Source organism: Triticum urartu, chromosome 4A (assembly GCF_056163025.1).
Source record: "Triticum urartu cultivar PI428250 chromosome 4A, HENAU_Tu73, whole genome shotgun sequence".
Lineage (NCBI taxonomy): Eukaryota > Viridiplantae > Streptophyta > Magnoliopsida > Poales > Poaceae > Triticum > Triticum urartu.
The window spans coordinates 87280762-87306442 of record NC_141876.1 but is presented as its reverse complement, the minus strand read 5'-3'; the positions used below and the strand labels follow the sequence as shown (position 1 = coordinate 87306442).

Here is a 25681-nt window from a genome sequence, read left to right as displayed (position 1 = left end):
GCTTCCCAGGCGTCAAATCTTGGTGGTACGGCACTGTGCATGATGGCCTCGCTCGCCAAAAGGCTATGGCTTCGGTCAACATGCTTGTGGCTTGAGAGATTTGGAATGAACACAATGCGAGGATCTTCAACAATAAGGGTCAAAAATCCGATGCGAGGCGAAGAATTGGGGTTTGACGGGAGTAACTCATTTGTGTAATATTATGCCGGGGAGTAGGCTTTTGTGCAACCGGTCCTTCGGGCTGTCAAGCTTGTTCTAAACTCTCTTAATTAACAAATGCAGCTAGTCTCACAATGCAATGAAATGATGAACATTACAGATAATTCTTGCAATTTTTTAAGCAGGGCGTAATCCTCTTCATCCTTCACGCTGGAGTAAGTAGCAAACCAGGTTTATTTATGTAAAATTAAATTACATCCAGAAATCCGATGATAGTCCCATATTTTACACCTGTTTAACACACTCGCGCACTGGCGCTTCACAGTGCAGAAGTGCACCACATCACCAGTCCTGCACATCACCCTCATGAACATGAACAATCCTGCTATGCTGTACTGGAGAAGGGAGGGAACTCAACTCAGCTAACGCTTCTCCCTTGGGAACCCCAGGAGCGCAAGGATCAGCGCAAAGAAGCTGCCCTTGATGAGGCCCCTCAAGATCCTCTGTTTCTCTGCCGTGTAGGGTGGGTACCTTGCGTTCGCCTCGCCACCGAACCCGCGGATCAGCACTGCCTTTCTGTGGGTGAAGCAGTCGAAGCTGAACTTGCCATGGTACGACCCCGTGCCGCTGTCGCCCACGCCACCGAACGGCAAATGTGGGTTCGTCAGCTGTAAAATGTGATGTGTTCAGGAGGAAGCATGTTTTTGGTACAGAAGATTGATTCACAGAGTTCATGAGCAGTTACGTGTAGGGCGACGTCGTTGACGAGCATGCCTCCTGCCGAGACGTTTGAGACGAAATCTTGTTGCAGTTTCTTGTCCTTGGTGAAGAGGTAGGCCGCCAGTGGCTTCGCCCCGGCGTTGATGTGTGTGATGCTTTCTTCAATCTTGTCGACCTGACAACCATAGTTAAAAGGAATCCAAACAGAGTTAGGTTTAATTCTGAATACTGTCATGCAGACTTCATGCACTGTAGGAAAATCAAGGCAGGAGTACCAACCGTTATAATTGGAAGCATGGGGCCAAATATTTCCCCTGTCATAAGTTCTGTATCAAGAGGAACATCTACCAACACCGTAGGAGCTATTTTTCTGCGACATAAGAAACAAAAGTTAGCGCTCAATCAAACACCTTCCAAAACCCAACTGTGAGTTTGTGACTGAAAGTTCACGCTATAAAGAGTTCTCACAGTTGCTCCTGATCTGTCTGACCACCGAGCTGAATCTTGGTGGCAACTTCCTTGTCCTCTATCAACTTCGCTAATCGTTCGAAATGGCTAATACTCACAATACGAGACAGGTCCGCCGATTGCAACGGATCCTCCCCATAGAACCTTTCCAAGACTCTTTTCAAAGAGTCGACCTGTAGAAAGTTTATTTCGTAGATAAGTAAATGTATAGAACTTCAGTTGGCAGAAGCAATTATCTGGCTGGTAGTTATAATAGTAGTGTAGATACCAGTTCTGTAACGAATGCTTTTGTCGTTATGATGTAATCGGGAGCAATGCATGCCTGGCCATTGTTACAGCCCCATTTACCAACAGCAATCCTCTTAGCAGCAACCTTGAAGGAAAATCTCTGTTAAGAAAACCAAAAGACTACTTTTTTTTGTAAGAGTTGACAATATTTTTAGATATCGCTTACATGCAGATCGACGTTAGAGTCAACAATAACAGGGCATTTTCCACCGAGCTCCAGAGCAACAGGGGTTAGATGCTTCGCAGCTGCTGCCAACACTACGCGGGCTACATTACCATTTCCTGCAGTTCAAATGAACACGCGCACTATTAGGAACATAACATTAATTGAAGAAGCAGAAACTATTTGACAGGTAAGAACTTAACCTGTGTAGAAGATCTTATCCCATTTTTGTTGTAAGAGTGCACCTGTTTCAGTGACACCTCCCTCCACAACTTTTATACACGAGCTATCGACGTACTCTGGTAGCAGCTTCGCGAACAATGACGATGTTGCTGGCGCAAGTTCTGATGGCTTCAGCACAACAGCATTCCCAGCAGCAATTGCTCCAATGACAGGCTCGATGGATAGCACTACAACGAAGGTGAGATTATTAGTCATCTTAATATCGAGCGATCATCCAGGAATCTAACAAGGAAAAAATACTCAATACAGAAGGGGGAAACTAATCTACAATTTTTCTAACCAAATTCAACTGGTCGAAAGCACCAGTCCCAAGATATTAAGTGTTTAGATGGTAAAATAATAACTAAAATTTTGTTTTTGGTCGCCAAAGATGTAATGGTGCCATAATTAAGACTGTCGAAACCTGCCGTTGTAATGCGCATGTGTTGAAAATAAAAATCAGGACTTGTGGCATAAGATTGCGTTAGAGCATAACTGCAGAAATCGATGTTTGTTTGACGAAAACGAAAGGTACCAACTACGAAACAGATTGGCATGTAGCCAATCCTTGCGCGCGGGACACGGGAGCATATCAAACTCATGCCATAATCCTCCAGCACCATCAGGCAACAGATTTAATCAATGGTTAACTAGTGTATCCTCGTAGCCTCTCCCACACAAATTGCATGGATTAAATCCCTACTCAACTGTCTCGCTACATAGCACAGTACGTACTATGTTCAATGCCATTGACTTACAGAAAGGATAGTTCCAGGCTGATATGACGAGAACGACACCCAGGGGCTCCGGCACGATTTGAGCAGTGGATGGGAATGTAGTTATGGCAGAAGGTACCTGGAATATATATAAAAAGTAGTAAAGGTCACACATCCCATATCAGCAAAATCAATGGATTTTTATTTACAAAAAGGTGTAATCAGTAGTATGTGGAGAATGGATTTCCCTACCTTGTCGGGCTTCATCCAATTCTTGAGCCCCTTGAGGGCAAACATACACGCCCCTTTCGCCAGCGATATCTGAGTCATGAACAGACAGATGTCAACAACATGTGGTCATCAGTTACTAGATCGGCAAAAAAGTGTTGTGAAGCAATCAGGCTTCTCTGTTCATTTATTTCTGTTGCTTTACAGATTGCAATCACCAAATTTGACTAGTGTGGCATTTCCTAGTCCTAGCTTGATAGTAACAGCAATGCTTCAGTAACTACAGACTGTGACTGGCCAGCTTAGGAACCCCTGCCTCGGACAAATATGATATTTCAACGGAAGCCTTTTTTCGCAAAAAGAGGAAAAAGATAGCATGCAGTACAAACTGATGCAAGTTGCATCTGCTGCCCAAACTGAAAATTTGCAGACTTCGTCTGACCCCGGAGCAAACAAAGCGAGGGTTTTCTTGGAAGGGACGCCGCCGGCAATGGAGGAGTAATCATTTATTTATTTATTTGGCACGCAACCCTTTCCGAGAGTTGCGAGGAAAGGGACTAACACGCCTAACTTTCCCAAAGGCACCGCTGGCCGACAACCCCGCCACGGTTTCGATTAACCGAGTAGCATGATTGAGCCAATTCGGCCGAGGAGCAGGAAAGATGGTCCAAAGACAAAACGAATCTTGTGAGTTGTGAGGAGTATCTGTACAAGACGAACAATTAATGGGAAGAACTTTACTGATCCGTTGAAGATCAGATACGGAGAAAGTCAAGGCGAAGGAACTCGGGGCGACTGATCCAGCGCCGGCAAAGCTCTCATCAAATTTACTTCCATGGATTTATAAAACCGGATGCAATCACGCACGGGCACGGGGAGGAAGAGAAAATCATGCAAACAGAGCTGGAATTCCAGTCCAGTTCTTGCCAACCCAAGAATCATCCTATCCTGCTGGAGTCAACTTGAAGATTCGGCACGGAGATGGAGCTGCGACATACCTCGTGGAGGTAGGCCTCCATGCGCGGCTTGGCGAGGTCGGCGTGGAGCGCGTCGCTGATGTCGTCCTCCTTCTCCTCGATCATCCTGACGAGCGCCCTGAGCTGCGCCGTCCGCCACTCGGCCGGCCGCGTCCGCCCCTCCCTGAAGCTGCCCCGCAGCTCCTCCATCACCGCCGCCGCCGACGCCGCCATGACAACAACCCGCTCCTCCTCGTTCCCTGGCTAGCTAAGCCCAAGCTGAAGCAGCAGGCGGCAATGGAGATAAGGCAAGGAACAGGGGAGGGAGGGAGAGATGGGGGTGGGAGAGAAGTGTGCACCCGACCCAGGGACGGAGATGGAGACGGGGATGGAGTTGGACCCTTCCCTATCCCTATATATACGCCCTGATTGGTTTCTTGCGTTGGTTTGAAAAACAGGATCGCCAGATTATTAGAATTGGAAGATAATAAAAGGGAGATACAACCATCAAACTGTTGATATCTTCTCCACCGGCCGGCGGGCCGATGAGATCTGTTTAGACTTTTTTCTCCATCTATACCACTATGTCTAGATATCTAATCTGTTGGTTGGAATCTTGCGGGTGACGCAGACAGGATCGCAGGAAGCCGCCGGAGGCATCGAGGCGCGGGCGACATGCTGCGAGTTTTGTTGGCTCGTATCGTATCTCGTACCCCATCTCCTTCTTTCTTTGACTACGTGCACCCAACACGAGTCGATCCACGCGGCTGAACGAGTGAATGGTGCGATATGGCGTGCAGTTTGTCTCCCATTCTTTTTTTTTTTAACATCAATACCGACACAAGCGTTCTCCCATTCTGGCAAGGCTTAATCCAACATAAAAGGATTCTAAATAAAAAATCACACATAAATGAAAACAATTAATCACTCGATCGGTTGTTGCTTACGGATCAGACTAACTTAAGCAGCCATCTTGCTCTTAAAGAAACATTTGCTTACCGCAGTAGCCATTGTTTACGTATTCCAAGATACACCCAGGGCCATGAGTTGACATACTATTATCATCTTATTTGTCTTACATTTGTCTAAATAGGAATGTATCTAAACATGTTTTAGTGTTAGATACATTTATATCTAGATAAATCTAAGACGAGTAATTTGAAAAGGAGAATGTCGTTGCACGCATGTAGAAGGACATAGAGGGTCCTTTTGCCGACTCGTGGAGAGGCGCAGAGTGTGGATTAGTATGGGAAAGAGTAAAGCACATTACGATCTACCCAAATTCAGGCCACATGGCTGCATAATATCCTATTCCTGCCTTGTGTTTGTTGATATGTTGGATAGTGAACTATAATTCCTTCCCGGAACGGGGAGGTGTTGTGTGTCTTGCTCCTACTTGCAATTTACCAAGTGTACAATCCTTCTCTGAGGTAAATGCAGACGGGGTTGAAAGATCACCCCCCCCCCCCCACCACCACCACCACCACCATAGTCCAGGCCCTCCTTTTATAGATCAAGGGCTTACCACAGTAGATCCGTTGAGGTAGCCATTGGCAATAAAGACTCGATGAAGTGTCATCTTCTAGTCTCAAGGAACGAACGCCTGTCTTGTCACTGTCGCTAAACTGTGTCACTTGGCCTGGGTGCGACATGTACCCTTACAGAAATACACCATGCCGTGAATATTGGGGGTGACTCAGGCCCCCTACGTCTTGTCACTCCACTGGCACGCCTGCATCCCCACCACGTGTTGTAAAAGGCATGCGCATGTAGAACTAGTACGACACGCGTGGGATGCGATGGCTTGATGTTCCGGCTTTTCAAGTGCAGGCTAGGTGGAGCGGTTGTTGCCTAATGTGGTCATTCCCGGAAGTTGGCTACCCTGGCTTGTTGTTGGGTGTCTTGGGCTTGCTTTCTCTGACACTTAGTCACTGGTTGCAGAGAATTTTGACAGATCTTGATGAAGATCTGCATACCGCCATGAAGCTTGGGCTCCTTCTTAGAGTTTTAGTCGATAATCTTGATAAAGATATGCATGCCATCACTAGGTTATGGTAGCAGGTTTGTTGCTGGGGCGCCCTTTCAGCCGTTGGTCTTGGCTAAGAGGCTACTGTGGCTGTGCGCAGTTGGGCCCATGAACCCAAGTGTCACGGTACCGACAGAGGGAGTACAAAACTACAATAACTTGTCCAAAGATCCGCAAAACATTAACATGTCTATGGTGGTTACTGAAACTGAGTGGAATTTTGCAAACTACACACATGAACTCAAAAAAATGTGTTTGTATGTTTTCAAGAATCATAAAAAGTCATGAAAAAAGTAGAAGATGGAAATGTGTGAATTTGTACATGCCGCACACTCAACTGAATCTATCTTATTGTTAATGTGGCTTTCTACCTAGTCCCTTTCTTTGACTTTTGACATCAACAGTGACCTTACCATCAATGTCTTTTACTACTCCCTCTAATTATTATAATTTTTTGTGGGGTAAAATGATTGTAATATTTAAGAGATTATGGCATTACAATTCTTTTAAATAGGTTCTAATAGTTCATCGGGGCAAGATCCTATGCAAACTTACATAGTATCCGAGGGGTGAGAATAACTGTGCTACGGGAGCACTTCGCATTAGGTGCTCCCATATGACCTTGGCCGTCGATCTGAGATTGAATGGGCAGCATCACAGGAGGTGGACCAAAGTGTCATTTTAGGAATGTTGGGGGGGGGGGGGTTCTGCAAACCATTCGTGCTGGATTTGTCTTTTTTTGTTTCTCAATGTGTATTTCGAATTTTGATTTGAAATTTTTAGGAGTAGCAAATTCATTTGATGCCAACATACACAATTCTTTTGGGATTTTTTGAAACATTTAAATGCGCATTTTGAAAATTGGGACCACCTAATGTGAGGTGTGTTGGGGAACGTAGTAATTTCAAAAAAATTCCTACGCACACACATAGAATCATGGTGATGCATAGCAACGAGAGGGGAGAGTGTGTCTACGTACCCTCGTAGATCGAAAGCGGAAGCATTAGCACGACGCGGTTGATGTAGTCGAACGTCCTCATGATCCGACCGATCCAAGTACCGAACGCACGGCACCTCCGAGTTCAGCACACGTTCAGCTCGATGACGTCCCACAAACTCCGATCCAGCAGAGCTTCACGGGAGAGTTTCGTCAGCACGACGACGTGATGACGGTGATGATGTTTCTACCGACGCAGGGCTTCTCCTAAGCACCGCTACGATATGATCGAGGTGGATTATGGTGGAGGGGGGCACCGCACACGGCTAAGGGATCAACAATGATCAACTTGTGTGTTCTAGGATGTCCCCCTGCCCCCGTATATAAAGGAGCAAGGGGGGAGGCCAGCCGGCCCTGTAGGGCGCGCCAGGAGGAGGAGTCCTTCTCCTAGTAGGAGTAGGACTCCCTTTCCTACTCCTACTAGGAGGAGGAAAGGAAGCGGGAAGGGGAGAAGGAAGGAGAGTGAGGAAAAGGAGGAAAGGGGGGCCGGCCCCCAAGTCCAATTCGGTTTGGGCTAGGGGGGCCGCGCGCCCTACCTCCTCTCTTCCACCACTTGACCCATTGAGGCCCAATACTTCTTCCCGTATTCTCATAACTCCCCGGTACTCCGAAAAATACCTGAATCATTCGGAACCTTTTCGATGTCCGAATATAGTCGTCCAATATATCGATTTTTACGTCTCGACCATTTCGAGACTCCTCGTCATATCCCCGATCTCATCCGGAACTCCGAACTACCTTCGGTACATCAAATAACATAAACTCATAATACCAATCGTCACCGAACGTTAAGCGTGCGGACCCTACGGGTTCGAGAACTATGTAGACATGACCGAGACTCATTTCCGGTCAATAAACAATAGCGGAACCTGGATGCTCATATTGGCTCCTACATATTCTACGAAGATCTTTATCAGTCAAACCGCATAACAACATACATTGTTCCATTTGTCATCGGTATGTTACTTGCCCGAGATTCGATCGTTGGTATCTCAATACCTAGTTCAATCTCGTTACCAGCAAGTCTCTTTACTTGTTTCGTAATGCATCATCCCACAACTAACTCATTAGTCACATTGCTTGCAAGGCTTATAGTGATGTGCATTACCGAGAGGGCCCAGAGATACCTCTCCGACAATCGGAGTGACAAATCCTAATCTCAATCTATGCCAACTCAACAAGTACCATCGGAGACACCTGTAGAGCACCTTTATAATCACCCAGTTACGTTGTGACATTTGGTAGCACACAAAGTGTTCCTCCGGTATTTGGGGGTTGCATAATCTCATAGTCAGAGGAACATGTATAAGTCATGAAGAAAGTAGTAGCAACAAACTAAACGATCATCGTGCTAAGCTAACAGAATGGGTCAAGTCAATCACATCATTCTCTAATGATGTGATCCTGTTAATCAAATGACAACTCATGTATATGGCTAGGAAACTTAACCATCTTTGATTCAACGAGCTAGTCAAGTAGAGGCATACTAGTGATACTTTGTTTGTCTATGTATTCACACACGTTTGGGTGTTAATCACATAGTGATGTGAACTAGATTATTGACTCTAGTAACCCATTTGGGTATTAGTCGGATGGAGATGTGAGCTAATCACATAAAAATGTGAACTAGATTATTGACTCTAGTGCAAGTGGGAGACTGAAGGTAATATGCCATAGAGGCAATAATAAAGTTATTATTTATTTCCTTATATCATGATAAATGTTTATTATTCATGCTAGAATTGTATTAACCGGAAACATAATACATGTGTGAATGCATAGACAAACAGAGTGTCACTAGTATGTCTCTACTTGACTAGCTCGTTGATCGAAGATGGTTATGTTTCCTAACCATAGACATGAGTTGTCATTTGATTAACGGGATCACATCATTAGGAGAATGATGTGATTGACTTGACCCATTCCTTTAGCTTAGCACTTGATTGTTTAGTTTGTTGCTATTGCTTTCTTCATGACTTATACATGTTCCTATGACTATGAGATTATGCAACTCCCGTTTACCGGAGGAACACTTTGTGTGCTACCAAATGTCACAACATAACTGGGTGATTATAAAGGTGCTCTACAGGTGTCTTCGAAGGTACTTGTTGGGTTGGCGTATTTCGAGATTAGGATTTGTCACTCCGATTGTCGGAGAGGTATCTCTGGTCCCACTCGGTAATGCACATCACTTAAGCCTTGCAAGCATTGCAACTAATGAGTTAGTTGCGGGATGATGTATTACGGAACAAGTAAAGAGACTTGCCGGTAACGAGATTGAACTAGGTATTGAGATACCGACGATCGAATCTCGGGAAAGTAACATACCGATGACAAAGGGAACAATGTATGTTGTTATGCGGTTTGACCGATAAAGATCTTCGTAGAATATGTGGGAGCCAATATGAGCATCCAGGTTCCGCTATTGGTTATTGACCGGAGACGTTTCTCGGTCATGTCTACATAGTTCTCGAACCCGTAGGGTCCACACGCTTAACGTTTCGATGATAGTTATATTATGAGTTTATATGTTTTGATGTACCAAAGATTGGTCGCAGTCCCGGATGTGATCACGGACATGCCGAGGAGTCTCGAAATGGTCGAGACATGAAGATTGATATATTGGAAGCATATGTTTGGATATCGGAAGTGTTCTGGGTGAAATCGGAATTTTACCGGAGTACCGAGGGGTTACCGGAACCCCCCGGGGGATAATGGGCCATAGTGGGCCTTAGTGGAGAAGAGGAGAGGCGGCCAGGGCAAGGGCCGCGCGCCCCTCCCCCTAGTCTGAATAGGACAAGGAGAGGGGCGGCGCCTCCCCCCCTTCCTTCTTCTCCTCCACCTCTTTCCCCATCTTCTCCTAATCCAACAAGGAAAAGGGAGGGAGTCCTACTCCCGGTAGGAGTAGGACTCCTCCTGGTGCGCCCCTCCTGGCCGGCCGCACCTCCCCGCTTGCTCCTTTATATACGGGGGCAGCAGGGCACCCTAGAGACAACAATTGATCGTTTGATCTTTTAGCGGTGTGCGGTGCCCCCCTCCACCATAGTTCACCTCGATAATACTGTAGCGGTGCTTAGGCGAAGCCCTGCATCGGTAGAACATCATCTTCGTCACCATGCCGTCGTGCTGACGAAACTCTCCCTTAAGACTTGGCTGGATCGGAGTTCGAGGGACGTCATCGGGCTGAACGTGTGCTGAACTCGGAGGTGCCGTACGTTCGGTACTTGATCGGTCGGATCGTGAAGACGTACGACTACATCAACCGCGTTGTGCTAACGCTTCCGCTTTCGGTCTACGAGGGTACGTGGACAACACTCTCCCCTCTCGTTTCTATGCATCACCATGATCTTGCATGTGCGTAGGAATTTTTTTGAAATTACTACGTTCCCCAACACGCATGTGTTCCCACCCGGCTCCGGCTGCCCGCATTCATGCCACTATAGAGGGTGCCGCTCCACATTGAAGACGACTCAGGGTGGACGCGACCTCTCATTGCCTCCGCCATTAAAGCGGCGCGCCAGCCGAGGACGCCGCTTGTGACGCGTCTCAGGTGTCCACGTCTATTCAATGCCAGAGACGAATGACCGGACGGGCGGGGCGGATATCTGCCACGCCCATCCAATTACCATGTTCGTCCATATGCCGCCATTAAGCAGGCTCACCGGCCGAGAAGCCCACTCCGGCGCCGCGCATTAACGCACCCGGACACCTCCTCGCCGGAATCTGCTATTTAAAGGCGGCCACACCTGGCTAACTCCACACCACAACATAGGACACTCCCCATCCTGGAGCAGCACCAGCTGGCAGAGAGCCAGAGCTACGGTGAGCGCGCGAGCGAGGAGGCCGTGCCGAACCCCAACTTCGTCGTGGAGTAGCTTGCCATCTACGATGTTGTCCACTGTTAGGACCGAGAGTATATCGACCGGAGGGGGTGGATGGGAGATTCAAAATTTCTTTCGAAAGTTTTGAACTGATCCCAAACACAGCATCGAAAATAAGGTTCGGTAGATAAGAACTCACTCAAGCATACTATCGAGGGACAAAATCTTCGAGGTAAGATGCAATAATGGTTCAAGCATAATATACGATGTGCTTGATGATAATGATGGTAATGCAATATGCCAATAGGTATACTATCATGACAGAGAGCTAGAACTGAACTGCGATGAATAACTGTGATAAACAACTACGAGGAGGTAAACAATCACAACACAGATGATGATGAGAACTAAGATAGTATAACAGAATGAATATGGTGCAACACTGAGAGCGTCGAACAATAACTGATGGAGATAGTATAACAGTTTATGCTTCCAATCAAATGTATGGAGCATTAGAGCATCTCCAATAGCCGTGCTATATAAGCGCCGCGCTGAAAAAATAGTGCCTTTTGTGCGCGCGCTACCGCTCCGGGCGCTCCAGCGGAGGCGCAAAAACCGCGCGCGCGGCATATCTAATTCAGCGTGCTGGTCGAAACGCCATCGCACATCGTTTATTTACTACGCCCACTCCCACGCGCTAGACACTCGAGCGCTCGCTCGCAACTAGCGCCGCCGCCGCCCGTGCCACCCTATTTCTTCCGGCGACTGATCCGGCGCTTCCTCGGCCTATCCCCGCACCGCCGCGGCTTCCTCTGTCTGCCTCTAGTCACCACCGCCCCTCGCGCGCGGCAGTCCTCCGACGAACAGCGCCCGGCCGCCCACTGCCTCTCGGCGCCCGCAAGGTGTTCGACAAAACGCCCGCAAGGTATGTATTGCTTCAACTTCACATTTTTTTACATGAATTTGGTGCATGTTGTTTGTAGTTTTTATAGCCTAGTTTAAATTGAACATTGTAGATTAGTTCGTCATATGATTCTTCCGAAAAAGAATTTGATATGGAAGAGGAGGAGGATCTTGCAATGATCCTAGCTATGCACATCAATAAAAAACCGAAGCACGATGGTTCAGTTATGGGTCGGTAGAAAATTTGGAGGGATAGGATCGATACCCACAATAGATTGATGAGACACTATTTTGTGGAGAATCCCACATACCCCGAGTCGTACTTTCGTCGCCGGTTTAGGATGAGCACCGAGTTGTTCAGGCGCATTGCAGAGAAACTAGCGAGCCATGACCGGGTTTTTCAGCAAAGGAGGAATGCCGCCAGAGAGCTCGGGCATAGCACCTTTCAAAAGGTGACAGCCGCTTTGCATATGTTGGCATACGGTATCCCCGCTGATCTAGTTGATGATCACTTGGCTATGGGTGAGAGTCAAGCCACTATGTGTGTCAAGCGCTTCGCAGTCGGAATTGTGCAAGTGTTTGGTCAGGAGTATTTGAGATCTCCCAACGATGAAGACGCCGAAAGGCTATTGGAGATGATCAAAGCTCGCGGCTTCCCAGGTATGCTTGACTCAATAGATTGCATGCATTGGAGTTGGAAGAATTGTCCTAAGGCATGGCATGGGCAATTCCACGGCCAAAAAAGGGTTCCATTATAATCCTTGAAGCGGTGGCCGATCAAGAGATTTGGATTTGGCATGCTTTTTTTGGAATGCCTGGATCTTTGAATGACATCAACGTTGTCAACCGATCACCATTGATGAATAAGATTGCAAATGGTGAACTGTCACCGGTGCAGTTTGTAGCAAATGGTCGTACATACAACTATGGCTACTACCTTGCGGATGGCATGTACCCAAAGTGGCAAACATTTGTGAAGCCGTTGAAAAAAATGGAAGGTAAGAAAAATATTGGTTTCCACAATGCTCAGGCGGCGGCTAGAAAAGATCTAGAGAGAGCTTTTGAGATTTTTCAAGCCCAATTTGCTATTATGAGAGGACCGGCCAGTTTTGGGATCAAAAGATGCTTTGGTACATCATGCACGCTTGTGTGATCATGCATAATATGATCATCGAGAATGAGCGTGGCCAAGATGTAGACTACTCTCACTAGGAGCTCTTGGGACATCCTGTGCGAGTGTGGCGGAGGGCTGATAGGGTGGCCCGTTTTGTTGCCTCCTATCATGCCATTCGACGCCCCGAAACGCATGATAATCTTTAAAAGGATCTCACTGAGTGGTGGACTTGGAATGGCCGACAAAGAGCATGATTTGTGCGTTTGATATTGTATTGTTGAACTATTTGTTGTATTGAAAAATAAAGTATTTATCTGAGTTGTAATAATGAAATTGAACTATTTATTGTTGATTTATTTTGTTTGTGTTTGATCTTCTTGTTTGTGTTTGAAGCGCATATGTTGTTTGTGCAAGAGTGCGCGCTGCATTTTAGCGCACCTGCTGGAGCTACGCGCGCGCTAAAACTTACAACAGTCGTTGGAGCTAGCGCTCCCCGCAGCGCTAAAACAGACGATCAGCACGCTGGAAACACATTTTTAACGCGCCACACGTTGATCGGCTGTTGGAGATACTATTATAAAATTACAATTTGATAGTTTGAGGTGACTCGGGTCCAAACCATTTCTTCCCGGTTCGCCATTTCAATGATTATAAATCCCACTTTAACTCTCAAAGTTCACAACTGACAATGAGTAACGTAACCCATTTGAAAAAACTTAGCGACGTAGGGTGGTGTCTTAACAAATCTCCCTCCAAAGTGCCGTGGAATTCACGATTTGTCTATTTTTGTATGAATATTGATAGAGAAACAATTATGCGCGGTGTCCCGATTGAACTTTCGACCGGTTCGCACGCACGCTGGCAAATGCGCATACGTAGAACCAGCCGAACCGTTTGGGCCGGTGCGCGGGCGCCTAGCGTCACCCATGTTGATAACTGGGTTTTCGTCGTCAGGTGAGAAGAATCCATGGAGTATCCATCGCAGCAGCATCCCCCAGCCGGTCATTGTCTGGAAGCAGCCCCCGTGACGGAGGGCGCGCATCACATGCATCGCGCGCGCGTGCGCCTACGTATGCATGCCTATCGCCAGAGCGGCAGGGAGGGATGGGCCGATCGATCTCCTTCTTCGTTTGGTGATCCGTCTGATTCCCCTTTCTCGACCGATGGATCTGTCAGCACAGGCACAGCAGCGCGCTCCGAGTGCGCATGGGCCCCCGCTCCCTCGATCATGGATGGCCCACCGCGCCTGAGACGCTTTATCTGTTATTATTATTATTTTCTATAATTTTTTGAGCCAAAGACCGACGCTCGCACGGCAACACGAATGTGCAGACCAAGTATAGTATACAAAAAAATACCAAAAATACGCGAGACATGCGGCCTTGGCGGGTACACGCAAACAGAAATCACGGGGTTTATGTTCGCCGTGCCGTTGAAAGCAACAAGTTTCTGCCGTCTGTTGCGTGCAACAGTGCGTGCACTCGCCGGATTAGTTAACAAACCGAGCTGGATTTCCTTCTCGCCTCGATCGCGATTTATCAGAGAGAGAGAGAGGATGAGGACGCGTCACGTGTACACGGCAACTTAAAATTTGGTTGGAGCTGGCATGCCAGTTTCACCTGCATGGCACCATCCGGCGTTCATGTGTCGGCCGGCTTCTAGAACCAGAGCCAGACGGAGTAAATGAAGCCCCTGTGAGTGGAGTCCCAGGTGAATGAAGCTCCGGCCGTTGGCCCGTTCTCTCCAGGCCGGCGGGACAGCAGACCCGCTGCGGACGCATCGCAGTGATAAATGAAGCCCCTGTGCCGTACGCCTCGCGCTCTCTCTCTCTTGGGCCGGCTCGGATGCGTGGGTCCTGCTGCTGGACCAGTGGTAGTGCTCCGTGAGTGTGATCGGGCCTGCTTCTCGTCCGGCAGGTCGGCTGGGCAGCGGTTGCGCGCGCATGTGGGCGTCGCCTCCGCCATGAGATTCGCATCGTACGTGCCGTGCACTGGCGTGGGCGAGGTGCCAGAGCAGTGGGTCCAGGGTTTGGTAGGTGTTTGCTTTTTTTTTCTTAGGGGATGACAGGTTTTTTTTTAGCAGAAGAGGTGTTTGCTCAGTGTGGGACTGGACTGACTTGCACTTGCCCAACCATGCGCCTGCATGACCGCGCTCAGGCCTAAAACACCACAGATTTGTGCTTCTTGTGCAAGCACGGATTCTTTTGCAACATTCCTTCTTGCGGGCCAGTGGGTTGTGCCGCGGCAGAGCCATTGGTGTATCTGTGGCGGCAACGAGTTAGTGGAATGTAATTTTTATTATTTCTAATGTTCGTTGTACTATCATGATTGAAAATAAATAGATTGAAAATTTTTTCATAAAAAAAACGAGTTAGTGGGATGAGAGTGACTTGCCGTCGCTAGCCACTTGGGATTTTATAGCAAAGGATTAGGTTTTTTTTACTGTAGTCCAATCCGTCTCGCCATGCTTGGGAGGCAAGCCTCAGCGAGCGCGCGAGAATGGAGGCGCTGATGCAGAATCGGCCCCTCCCGGAGCTGACATGTGGCAATTGTTGACAAGTGTGTGAACGCTATCACACGTCGTGCGCGTACTATCACATATAGTTTGTTCAGTCCAATCGTGTTCGAAGTGATAAATCATTGTACATATTTTGTTTAATATAACAGTGTGCAGGACATCGCAAACACGCCACTTAAACCAGACATGCCCATAGCACACTATTGATTTATGCAAATCAGAGCACATTATCGCACATTGTTCACCTTAGCATAACATTACAAAACAGTAAAATTGAGCTAGCTACGAGCCTCCACAGCGCTTCGACGTTGCTGCCCGTCCGGTGCATCCATCGTACGTTCTATGGGCGTCTTCATTTGCCTTTTGGGCCACTGCTCTGCAGAACTAGCTAGGCCGACTGGTTTATCTGTCTAGGGTCTCGCATACGGCCCCTGCACTCAGTGGCAGACCTACCATTGGGGCGAGCAGGGGCGGCCGCCCCGGCTCTCCTGGTGCGGAGCAGGGTACCCCAGTTCAGCCCCTTTCTGTTTTAGTCGAAGGGGAGCAGCGCCATTGATGATGAGACCTGTTTCTATCGAACTGTTATGTTCCTGAGGAAGAAGAAAGAAAAGATAGGCATAGACGGCTAGACTTGATGGGCTTTAATTAGTTGTGGAAGGCTTGTTTTTCATTTTCCAGGAACCGACACACCACGTACACCATGCGGACGAGCCTGTAGTCTGCCTGGTGAATTGTTTGATTCAGTAGTATTCAATTTCCCCTAAAAAGCACTGTTTGATTGGAGAAAAATTCCCACACTGCCTCCCAAATTCTAATCCCTAGCTCACGTTCACTACCATGTTAGTAGGCAATGAGATTTAGATACATATTTTTTTTCCTTTTTACATGTTGTAGGTTTTGCTTGAAGTTTTGGGTCAATGTTACAGCCAATAAGTGTTCAGGCAACGAGAGACCATGTTAGTAGTTTATAAGATGTTTTTCTATATAATTCTCCATGTTCTTAGTAGTTAAATCATATCCATATTGAAACCGAATCTTTCAAGGCCATTTTTTGTGTTGAAAACACTTGTATTTGTGCATTAATTTTTTTTGTCCTAACATGTTCGCCCCGGCTAACTTGAATTTCTGGGTCCGCCACTGCCTGCACTGGTTTGAGTGGCCCGTTTAAACGTCTATTCTCACCCCCTCCCCCCAGCACCCACGAAGCCATGTCCTTTCCTCTCTTCTCTTCTCATCCACCATCGTCGTCGTCGTTCGCCTCACGTCTGCCATCCCCGTGACCGGGGAGCACCGAAGATGAAGTAAGGCAGCGAGCGACAAATGTGACTGGGCGAGGAGATGTGGCTGTCCGTAAGGGCATGCCATAGAGCTCACCATGATCAGTGGGGGTGGAGGATGCGATGTGACGCTATTCTGGTGGGTACCCCGTGGTCCTATTTCGTTGCACAATTTCGCAGCCAGTGCGGGAGGGCAGTGACGCTAAGCATTGGTGTGACGGAGTGGTTTCTCATCAAGTATGACTAGAGCTTACGTAGATTGACTCGTGCCGAGTCCGTGTTGATCCACCCCATCATTTTCATCTCAGGAGGACGCGAGCTCGTCCGAGTGGTGGGGCATCAGGACAGATCAATTTGTGAGAACATCTTTAGGTTTTCTGAACTTGGTTTAGAAATTTATTAATAATTTTCACTTCGATTGATAAACAACTACTCCCTTCGTAAACTAATATAAGAACATTTAGATCACTAAAGTAGTGATCTAAACGCTTTTATATTAGTTTACAGAGGAAGTAGTTACATGACAGATTGACAGACCAATTGGCAAACGATAAGCAGAGACTCCATCGACTTCTCAGTGATGCCGGGACAGGAGGAAGGGAATAACATGGGTAACTCGAATGGGAAAAGTCTATGGTGCCACTGTCCTACTGCTCATGTCTTAGTTTGCAGATCGACACACCAGTACCCACACCGCTTCCTGTGTCTGGTCATACTTTCTGCAGAATGAATTTTCTTAAGAAGATTGGTACTTAGAACATGTACCAAATGCAAGGAACACTTAGAAAGTGGGTTACAAGAGCTGAAGCTCATTGCAAAGAATTTCTAGGCACTATTTTCCTCTACTTCTCCATCAATCTACATGAAACAAGCCCACCCCTAATAAGTGTATACCTCAATCATTGCTAGAAGTTATGGAGGAGGTTGGAAAATAGGATGTTGTTTTTGATGGCCATAGGAATTATAGAAACATCAGTAGAAAATGTATGTGTGAATAAACCAATCTTGGGGTCTTTGATCAAATAGGAAATGCGGGGCAAAGACCATTCGCCCCTTACCATGTTATCTTTCACTACTTTGATTAAATCATGTCACTGTTCAGGCAAATTAATCATAACACAATGATTCAACTTGGAGGTGGTGTTAGTTAACAATTAGGTGTGTTCGCTTAGGTAAGTAAGGTTAAATCTTGCCTTGTGCACTTTTCCAAAACTCTTGAATGGAAGTGAGGATTGGATTTTGCGCTTCATGCCAACCCAATGGACCATTTACTGTCAATATTGAGCAAGTAGCCTGAAACAACGACAGTAAAATATATGTTCTCTTTCTATGCTATGTGATACTGGTTTTTATGTGAAAGCGCTAGAATCTCACTATTCTATAATTGTCATGGTATATAGACGTACATGGAGCATCGATATTTTGTCCACAAACCCCATTGAACATTGAACTTGTGCAATCTGCCACCTAAACCTTTGAATGCACCCAGGAATTCGAACAAGTATTTAGTTTTAGACCATTTAAATTTCATTGTCACTTGTTCTTCTCTTAAGACGAACGGGCGCAGCAACACGCGCCTTCATGTTCTAGTGTGTGATGAATCAACAATTAGTCATTGATGGTGAGAGGGGCCGCTTAATAATATTTATCTGCATTAGTGGATTAGTATCATACATGTGATACTAGTCTATGATATCATATCTCAACGCACGGTATCATATATTGACATCATACAACCAGTATCACACTGTTCACCTTAGCATAGCATGTGTGATGAATCAACAATCGGCCATTGGTGGTGGGAGGGGCCGCTTAATAATATCTATCTACATTAGTGGACTAGTATTATACACCTGATACTAGTCTATAATATCATATCTCAACGCACAGTATCATACATTGACATCAGATAGTATTGTATGACATTACTTCCCCAGCACACAATATCATACTACTATTTCATTCATTCATCTATAGAATACTGATATAAAATTGTGGCTATCGTCTACTTATTATTAAATTTTCATGTTTGACACATTACAATATTGTATTATAACATGATACTAGAATCTTCTCTTATATTCTTAATTGCGGTGCTAATATTTTAGTTAGTCAGCATCACGTACTCTCATGATACTTGCAAATTTCTGAGCACAAAAAAGGTCTCCGCTTGCAACTTTTTGGATAGTCGTTTGATTTCGAATCAGGCTGCAGCTGGCCCAAAATTAGCACTATCACACTAGTAGAAAATAGGGCTTTGGTCCAAACTCAATCTACATATTAGTCTCGGTTGCATTACAAACCGGGACTAATGTGAGCATTAGTCTCGGTTCGAGCGGCTAGGGCGCCGGGCAGGCATTAGTCCCGGTTCAAATGGGACCTTTAGTCCCGGTTTGAGCCACGAACCGGGACTAAAGGGGTTTTGAAATTTGTTTTTTGTTTTCCATTTGTTTTTTGTGTTTAGTTTCTGTTTTAAATTACTTATATCTCTTAGGATATTTGATGTTTTTGAGTGATTCTTTTTGCATTAGATTTAAAATTTTGTCTAGTTTCTGTTTGTGTCATTAGTTTTCAAATTTTGAAAATAGTTTTTAATTTAATTCTTTTTGCTCCTAGTCACATCTTAGATTGTTGTCATAGTAAGATTTATTTGGATATTTTTAGAATAATTTATATTACGATTTTAATTAAAACAGTGTTGTTTTGCTTATATAGTTGTTTTAGTCCTCTAATTGTTGTTTTTATTATTTTAGTTAGTTCTTTCTGTAGATTTTAACATGTTGTAGTATGCTTCTGTTAGACAACAGTAGATAAATTTTTATAATTAATTAATATTAATTTTGCTAAAGTTTTGTATTAATAGTTGTTTAGCCTTTAATAATAGTTGATAGAATTAGTTTGCTATATTAAAAGTAATTCTTTTTGCCACTTTAATAGAACGTGACTCTAGCTTGGTTAACCTTAGTTGTGACTCTGGCTGGGACAGTGCTAGCAGATGTAGTCAACGGTAGGATAGGATGGACACCATGTTGTAGTATGCTTCTGTAGGACACCATCAAACTCTGCCCCCCCCCCCCCCCCCGCCCCCGCCCCTATCGCCATTTCAGTTTTGAAAAAAAGAAAATGATAAAAACTTCAAAAAAATAAAATCCTTCGAGATGTAGTTATGTTACTACATCTACTAGTCAGGCAAATTAAAAAGCATAAATTTCGACATGTTTTGCAAAAAAGTGTTATGAAAAAGTAAAACGGTATAACTTTTGCATACGATGTCGAAAAAATGTATAATATATCAAAATGTTCAACACAAAAATCCGGTTCCAATTTCGACAGCCGTAGGCCGTTTTGCAATTTTTTTTAGAATTCTCAAATTCTGAAAGGAAAAAAGTTATTCTCAAATTTAAGTTTTTTTGAATTTTTGGTCAAACTGTGGTCGAACTATGGTCAAACTACTTATTCAAGAAATATTAATGTTACTAATTAATTATTGTTTTTTAGAATAATAGTTTCAAACTCAAACAGTGCTTCATGCTCAAGTTCAACTCCTAAGGGTTAATATGATTGACAACTTACTATTGTCAGGAAAACAACAAGTGCTGACTTGGAAACTGGGGAGGATAGAACTCGGAATTTAAGCGTTTTTAGGCTGGTGTAGTGAGAGGATGGGTGACCAGCCGGGAAGTTAGACGATTTGAAATGAGTGGTACATACTTGAGCAGTGATGAGGGGTGATTATAGATTAAATTATCAAATAATTTAGAAATTTGAAAATCGGAAAAAATATCCCAACCGGGACTAAAGGTGGACCTTTAGAAACCAGCCATGTGGAGCTCCTTTAGTCCTGGTTCGTAAGCAAACCGGGATAAAGGTTTAGAACCGGGACTAAAGGCCCGTTTTCTACTAGTGTCAGTGAGTTCTTCTAAAAAGAACACTATCAGTGAGTTTTCTGGTTCTTCTCCATCAGTGAGTTGGAATGGTAGCATTTCAACATCCTCCGGTAGAATATCTTTAAGGGACAAGACCACAGGCTTGGCAAACTTGGCAAATAATTCCTTGTTGATATGTTTGTAGTGGAGGATTAATTAGGCCAAGCGCGTCTATTTCTTGCTTACCGCGAGTATTACCGAGTCATCGCTCGTTAACACTATAATAGGCCCGGCCCAATAAAGCTACGTAGTCTACCTGCGCGGCAAGCATGTCATAGTAAGGGAGCTAAATACGAGAATTCTCAATGTACCAGGGAATGACAGAATTCAAAATTTCATAGTTTTCCAACTAAACTTTCAAATCAGGATCTCTTTAAATCACAAAAATGGTTACAACTAGATATTCATTACACCACTTACATGTGGAACAAATTAAATAGTTTAATGTTCATATATCTGTAAAAAAAGATGTTCACACATATAAAACTAAATGTTCATGTGCTTTTACACAATGTTATTCATATGACAAATAAGTATTCACTTGCTGTGAAAAATCCACCTATATAATACCAAATGATCTTGTTTGAGAAACCATTCTTTTGTTTTTATTAAATATTCATTAATTTATGAGGTAAGTTGCATTTCTTTGTAATATAAAAGGGTGACCTGAAAGTACAAATGAAAATACTGAAAAGGAAAACGAAGAAGGGTAATATGAAAACCAAAACAGAAAAACCAAACTTACTTCAACCCGTCCAAGCTGGCTGTGACCATCCCTACATAAAATCATTGAAAATCGACATATTGGGCCGGCCCGTGCGCAAAGCTACGTTAGCAAGCGATAGGTATGACTAAACTTCTCGGATTAGGCCTAGGTTAGGCTTAGGGGCTATATCTCGCTTATTACGAGATGAAGCCCTACCTGGGCGTACCTATGTCTGCATTATAACGAGAAATAGGATTGAGCACGGATTTATGCCCAACTAACCAATCAAGGTTGGTGCAATGGTGGACGGCGGCCAGAAAACGAATCATTAAGCGAACTCGGAAAGACTTTCACACGTTCGTGATGCTGGTTTGCTGGACTCGCTGGAAGCAAAGAAACGTTAGAGTGTTCGGCTCGAGCCCGATCAAGAACGAGTGGGATACGACTGATATGATCCTCGACGATCTGAGGACTTGGGCTAAAACAGCAGCATTTGGAGACCAATTAGTATTAGAGTACCGCGTAGAGTGTTGGAGTGGCGTGGAGGCTAAGTTAGGGTCAATTTGTGATACTTAGCTAGTGTATATGTAATCTCTTGTACATATTCTTTTACCTTTTATAAAGCTAAGGTACGCCTTTGACGTACTCTCAGAAAAAAAAAAGCAGCTTTGCCAGGGCGAGCGTGAGACTTGCCTGGCCCATTGCGTGGGAAGCCAGAATTTTATTTTTTCTGTTTTCTTTTCATGTTTTTTGTTTTTCTTTTTTGCTTTCTTTTTTACTTTTCTTTACACTCCCAAATATGTTTCATACCTAAATATTACAAAAGGCACTTTACATTAAACATTTGAAAATCTCCCCTAATAATAAAGCACGGAGTGCTTCTGCCCGTACGTTAAAACGTTGCACACAGAAAAATTTGGACTGGGCCAGCCTATTTCAGAATATCTAATACTACGCCCAGCGCACGGAAAAAGACACACCTTACCTGGGCCGACCTATATATGGGTGATCAATTTTTTATTTTTTATTTTTATTTTCCGTCATTGCTTTTTCTATTTGAAATAATTTGTGAATTTAAAAAGGTTTCCAAAATTTAAAACCGTGAATTTTAAAATAATATTTAATAAATCATAAATGTTTGCGGCTTTAGAAATTGTTTGTGATTTTTCAAAATATTAGCAAATTTTCTAATAAATGTCCGGAAAATAAACATACATTAATGAGTTTTTTCTAAAAAAGGTCATGTATTTAAAAATGTTTTAAAATTTCACAAAATTTCGTCAATTCAAAAAATATTCATGTATTAGAAAATAGCATAAAATAAAACTGTTCATAAATTCAAATATATGGTTTTTGATTCACAAAATATACGCGGATTCAAAAATTTTCACTAATTTAGAAAATTATTTTATCAAATCCCAAAAAAATGTTAGCCGATTCTAGAAATGTTCGCAGATTAAACAAAATGTTTGCATATAATATGTTCATGAATTCAGAAAACGTTCTTGATTTTACAAAATGTTCGTGAATTTTAAAAAGTGCACAATTTCAAATATGCTCATGAGTTTAAGAAAATGTTCATGATTTTTAAAAATTGTTCATGTTTTGACAAAAATGAGAGTGATAGTGTATATCGATGATGTAGTAAGATGTGATCATTGCCATTCAAAATTATGATTTTTTTCTCTCGTTGGAATGCACGGACATGTTTACTATATTAATAAAATACGCATTGCTTCTGCCCGTTCACCAGCAACATTTTTTTACAGAAGACCCCCTTTGTTTTCAGGTAATTAACCCGCTATATCAGTTAAGTGAGAAAACAAACCCTTTTTTACTGTTTTATAGAAAACCCCCTTCTTTTTCTGATAAATAACCCGCACTCCCAGAAAACGTATCGTTTTTGCCTTTTTTCTATAATTAACCCGCATTCCATCTAGAACAAACAATACTTTATCAAAATACATCTTTTAAACCCTAACTCCAATGTTAACATGTTATATATTAAATTTGATTAGAAAAATATGTAGAATATGAATCTGATGTTATTTTACCTGTTAAACATTTTAAAAAATACTATTTAGGGTGCAACCTTAATGAATAGCGCACGATCCATCTTTCTTTGGTATCGAAACCGACCCAGATTACAATGAACACCCCATCAAAGCCAAATTGGAGACAGAAGAAACCGTCGATAACCTTGCATGTACGCCTCGGCAAAATATTGCATGAAAATAAAGCAGATTCTCATCTAATGCCGAGAGAGACGCCTCGGCAATATCTATTGGGGTCTTAGTCATGGTTATTGGGTTAGGGCCGTGCGTTATTTTCTTTTCCCGTTGCAACGCACGGGCTCTTTTGCTAGTACTAATCAAGCATTTAAAAAAATGTTAAATGTGTATAGAAAAGATGTTTCTTGTGCATACAGAAACAGTATACAAAAATTATACAATGTTTATTAAAAAGTTGATCCTGTATTTAAAAATGTTAATCAAGCATCATAAAAATGTTAAATGTGTATAAGAAAATGATTCTTATGTATACAAAAATGTTTAAAAATAGACAACATATATGAAAAAAAATCATCTTTATAAACATGTATTAAATACATTTATTGATGTATACAAAAATTATACAACATACATTAAATAAAAGTAGACATAAAATAGTAGTAGAAGGTACATGCTATGCACATGTTCTCCACTAATTCTTTTTAGTATGAACATATTGCGAGTTTATTTGAAATACAATAACATCTTATATTTTGATACAAAAGGAGTAGTATGCATGCCTTTAAGTGTTAAATTTCGTCGGAGTGTCAAGTTGCTGCGTTCGAATGTTAGGTGGATACAAACATTTCAGTGCTTTGATTTGTATAAAAGCTATAGCTTTTTATTTCTTTTTTTAAGAAAGCTATAATCTATCATTGTTGTTTGCCGGATCTTCTAAGCCTCCAGCCATTGAGCATTGAAGTCCTAAACAACCACAAAGATCTTACGTACTTCTGCACCAGCACGTGTGTGGATCAATTTGGAGCATTCCAGAAAGCTGGTGGAGTCGCCTTGGGGCCTGTCCATCCATAGCGAATTCATCAATTATCAACCGTTGGATCTTTTGAGCCGGGTACTGATAAACGGTAGATGTTAAGCTTCTGGAAGAAATCTATGGCTTATAACTGCTCCAGGGTCTTGCCGGATAGCTAATTCAAGTTTAAAAATTTGTGTACTATAGTAGTATATATAAGTTTTTAATTTTGTATTCTTTAAACATGTATACAAAAATATTCCTGATGTATACGAAAAATATATATTGTGTGAGAAAAATGTTTATTGACACTAAAACACATACTACTAGGAAAATGGTTATAACTAATATGTACATTAATGGCGCACCACATATGTGATGCGCCACTGCTATATAGCACTGCCATATCACTAATGGCGCACCACACCCACGGTGCGCCACTACTAACATTTTTTTTCCAAAACTAGTAATGGCGCATCAGGGTAATGACGCACCACACACTCTGTGCGCCACTACTAACAATTTTTTTTATTTTTTTTTCTCAAAACTAGTAACGGCGCACCAGGGTATAGTGCGTCATTACTAGTTCAAACTAGTAATGACGCACCACAACCACGGTGCGCCACTACTAACAATTTTTTTTATTTTTTTTTGCAAAACTAGTAATGGCGCACCACGTAACAGGTGTGCCATTACTAACTTTCTTTGCACCCCCCCTCTTGTGGACCGCCTTTTCAGTTTTATAAAAAATAAAAGAAAATGATGGAAATGTCAAAAAAATAATAAAAAAAAGTTTCCTATCTGATATGTGGTCTAGTTGTTGGGAAAATTTACAAATATGAATTTTGACTTTATTTGCAAAATCTCTGTGGAATTTAGTAAAATGGGCATAACTTTTGCATACAAACTCGGATTAAAAAGCTTTTTATATGAAAAATCATCTACTCGAAAAGTTACATCCGAATTTGATGGGCTACATCCGTATTCAATTTTCTAGAATCCTGAAAAACCTAACAGAACGAAAAATACGGGCCTTTTAAGATCTAGAGAGGGGGAAGATGGGAAAAAAATCAAACTTAGTAATGGCGCACCATTTGCTAGGTGCGCCACTAGTAACAGAAAAAAATTTGTTTTGAATTTTTTTGAAAAAATGTTCAAAATATGATACGTAATATGACCGTGAAGTTTGAAATATTTTTTCAAAATTTTATCACACTCATGAATATGAACAAAGTCATAGACATCAACAATGTTTAATAGGATTGATATGATATATATATCAACAAGTGTCTGTTAAGTGAGCTGGTGGTGGGGTTGGGTAAAACTGCGAAGTTAAGCGTGCTCGGGCTGGAGTAATGTGAGGATGTGTGACCTTCTGAAAAGTTTGTCACGGAGTGCAATTTGACTTGAGATTAAGCATATTGACCCGAGATTAAGAAAAGGATGAAAA

General features: G+C 43.2%; 1 protein-coding gene across 1 annotated transcript; it reads right to left on the bottom strand.

The window, feature by feature from the left end:
• Positions 1-375: 375 nt before the first annotated feature.
• On the bottom strand, positions 376-4464 carry LOC125550837 (aldehyde dehydrogenase family 3 member H1-like). Its single transcript, XM_048713943.2, has 10 exons — positions 3963-4464; positions 2989-3057; positions 2779-2875; positions 2002-2208; positions 1802-1917; positions 1616-1720; positions 1348-1520; positions 1159-1249; positions 905-1054; positions 376-827 (listed from the first exon to the last, which is right to left on the bottom strand). Exons 1-10 carry the CDS (start codon positions 4152-4154, stop codon positions 582-584), a joined length of 1446 nt encoding a protein of 481 aa, XP_048569900.1. The 5' UTR covers positions 4155-4464; the 3' UTR covers positions 376-581.
• Positions 4465-25681: the final 21217 nt, after the last annotated feature.

What these genes read in the sequence shown, in the direction of transcription:
- LOC125550837 (XM_048713943.2), bottom strand. Translation starts at nt 4,154, where the DNA reads ATGGCGGCGTCGGCGGCGGCGGTGATGGAGGAGCTGCGGGGCAGCTTC. An exon ending in AAGCATTCGTTACAGAACTG is followed by an intron (nt 1,521 to 1,615) that starts GTATCTACACTA and finishes AACTTTCTACAG; the next exon opens with GTCGACTCTTTGAAAAGAGT. An exon ending in CCATGCTTCCAATTATAACG is followed by an intron (nt 1,055 to 1,158) that starts GTTGGTACTCCT and finishes TATGGTTGTCAG; the next exon opens with GTCGACAAGATTGAAGAAAG.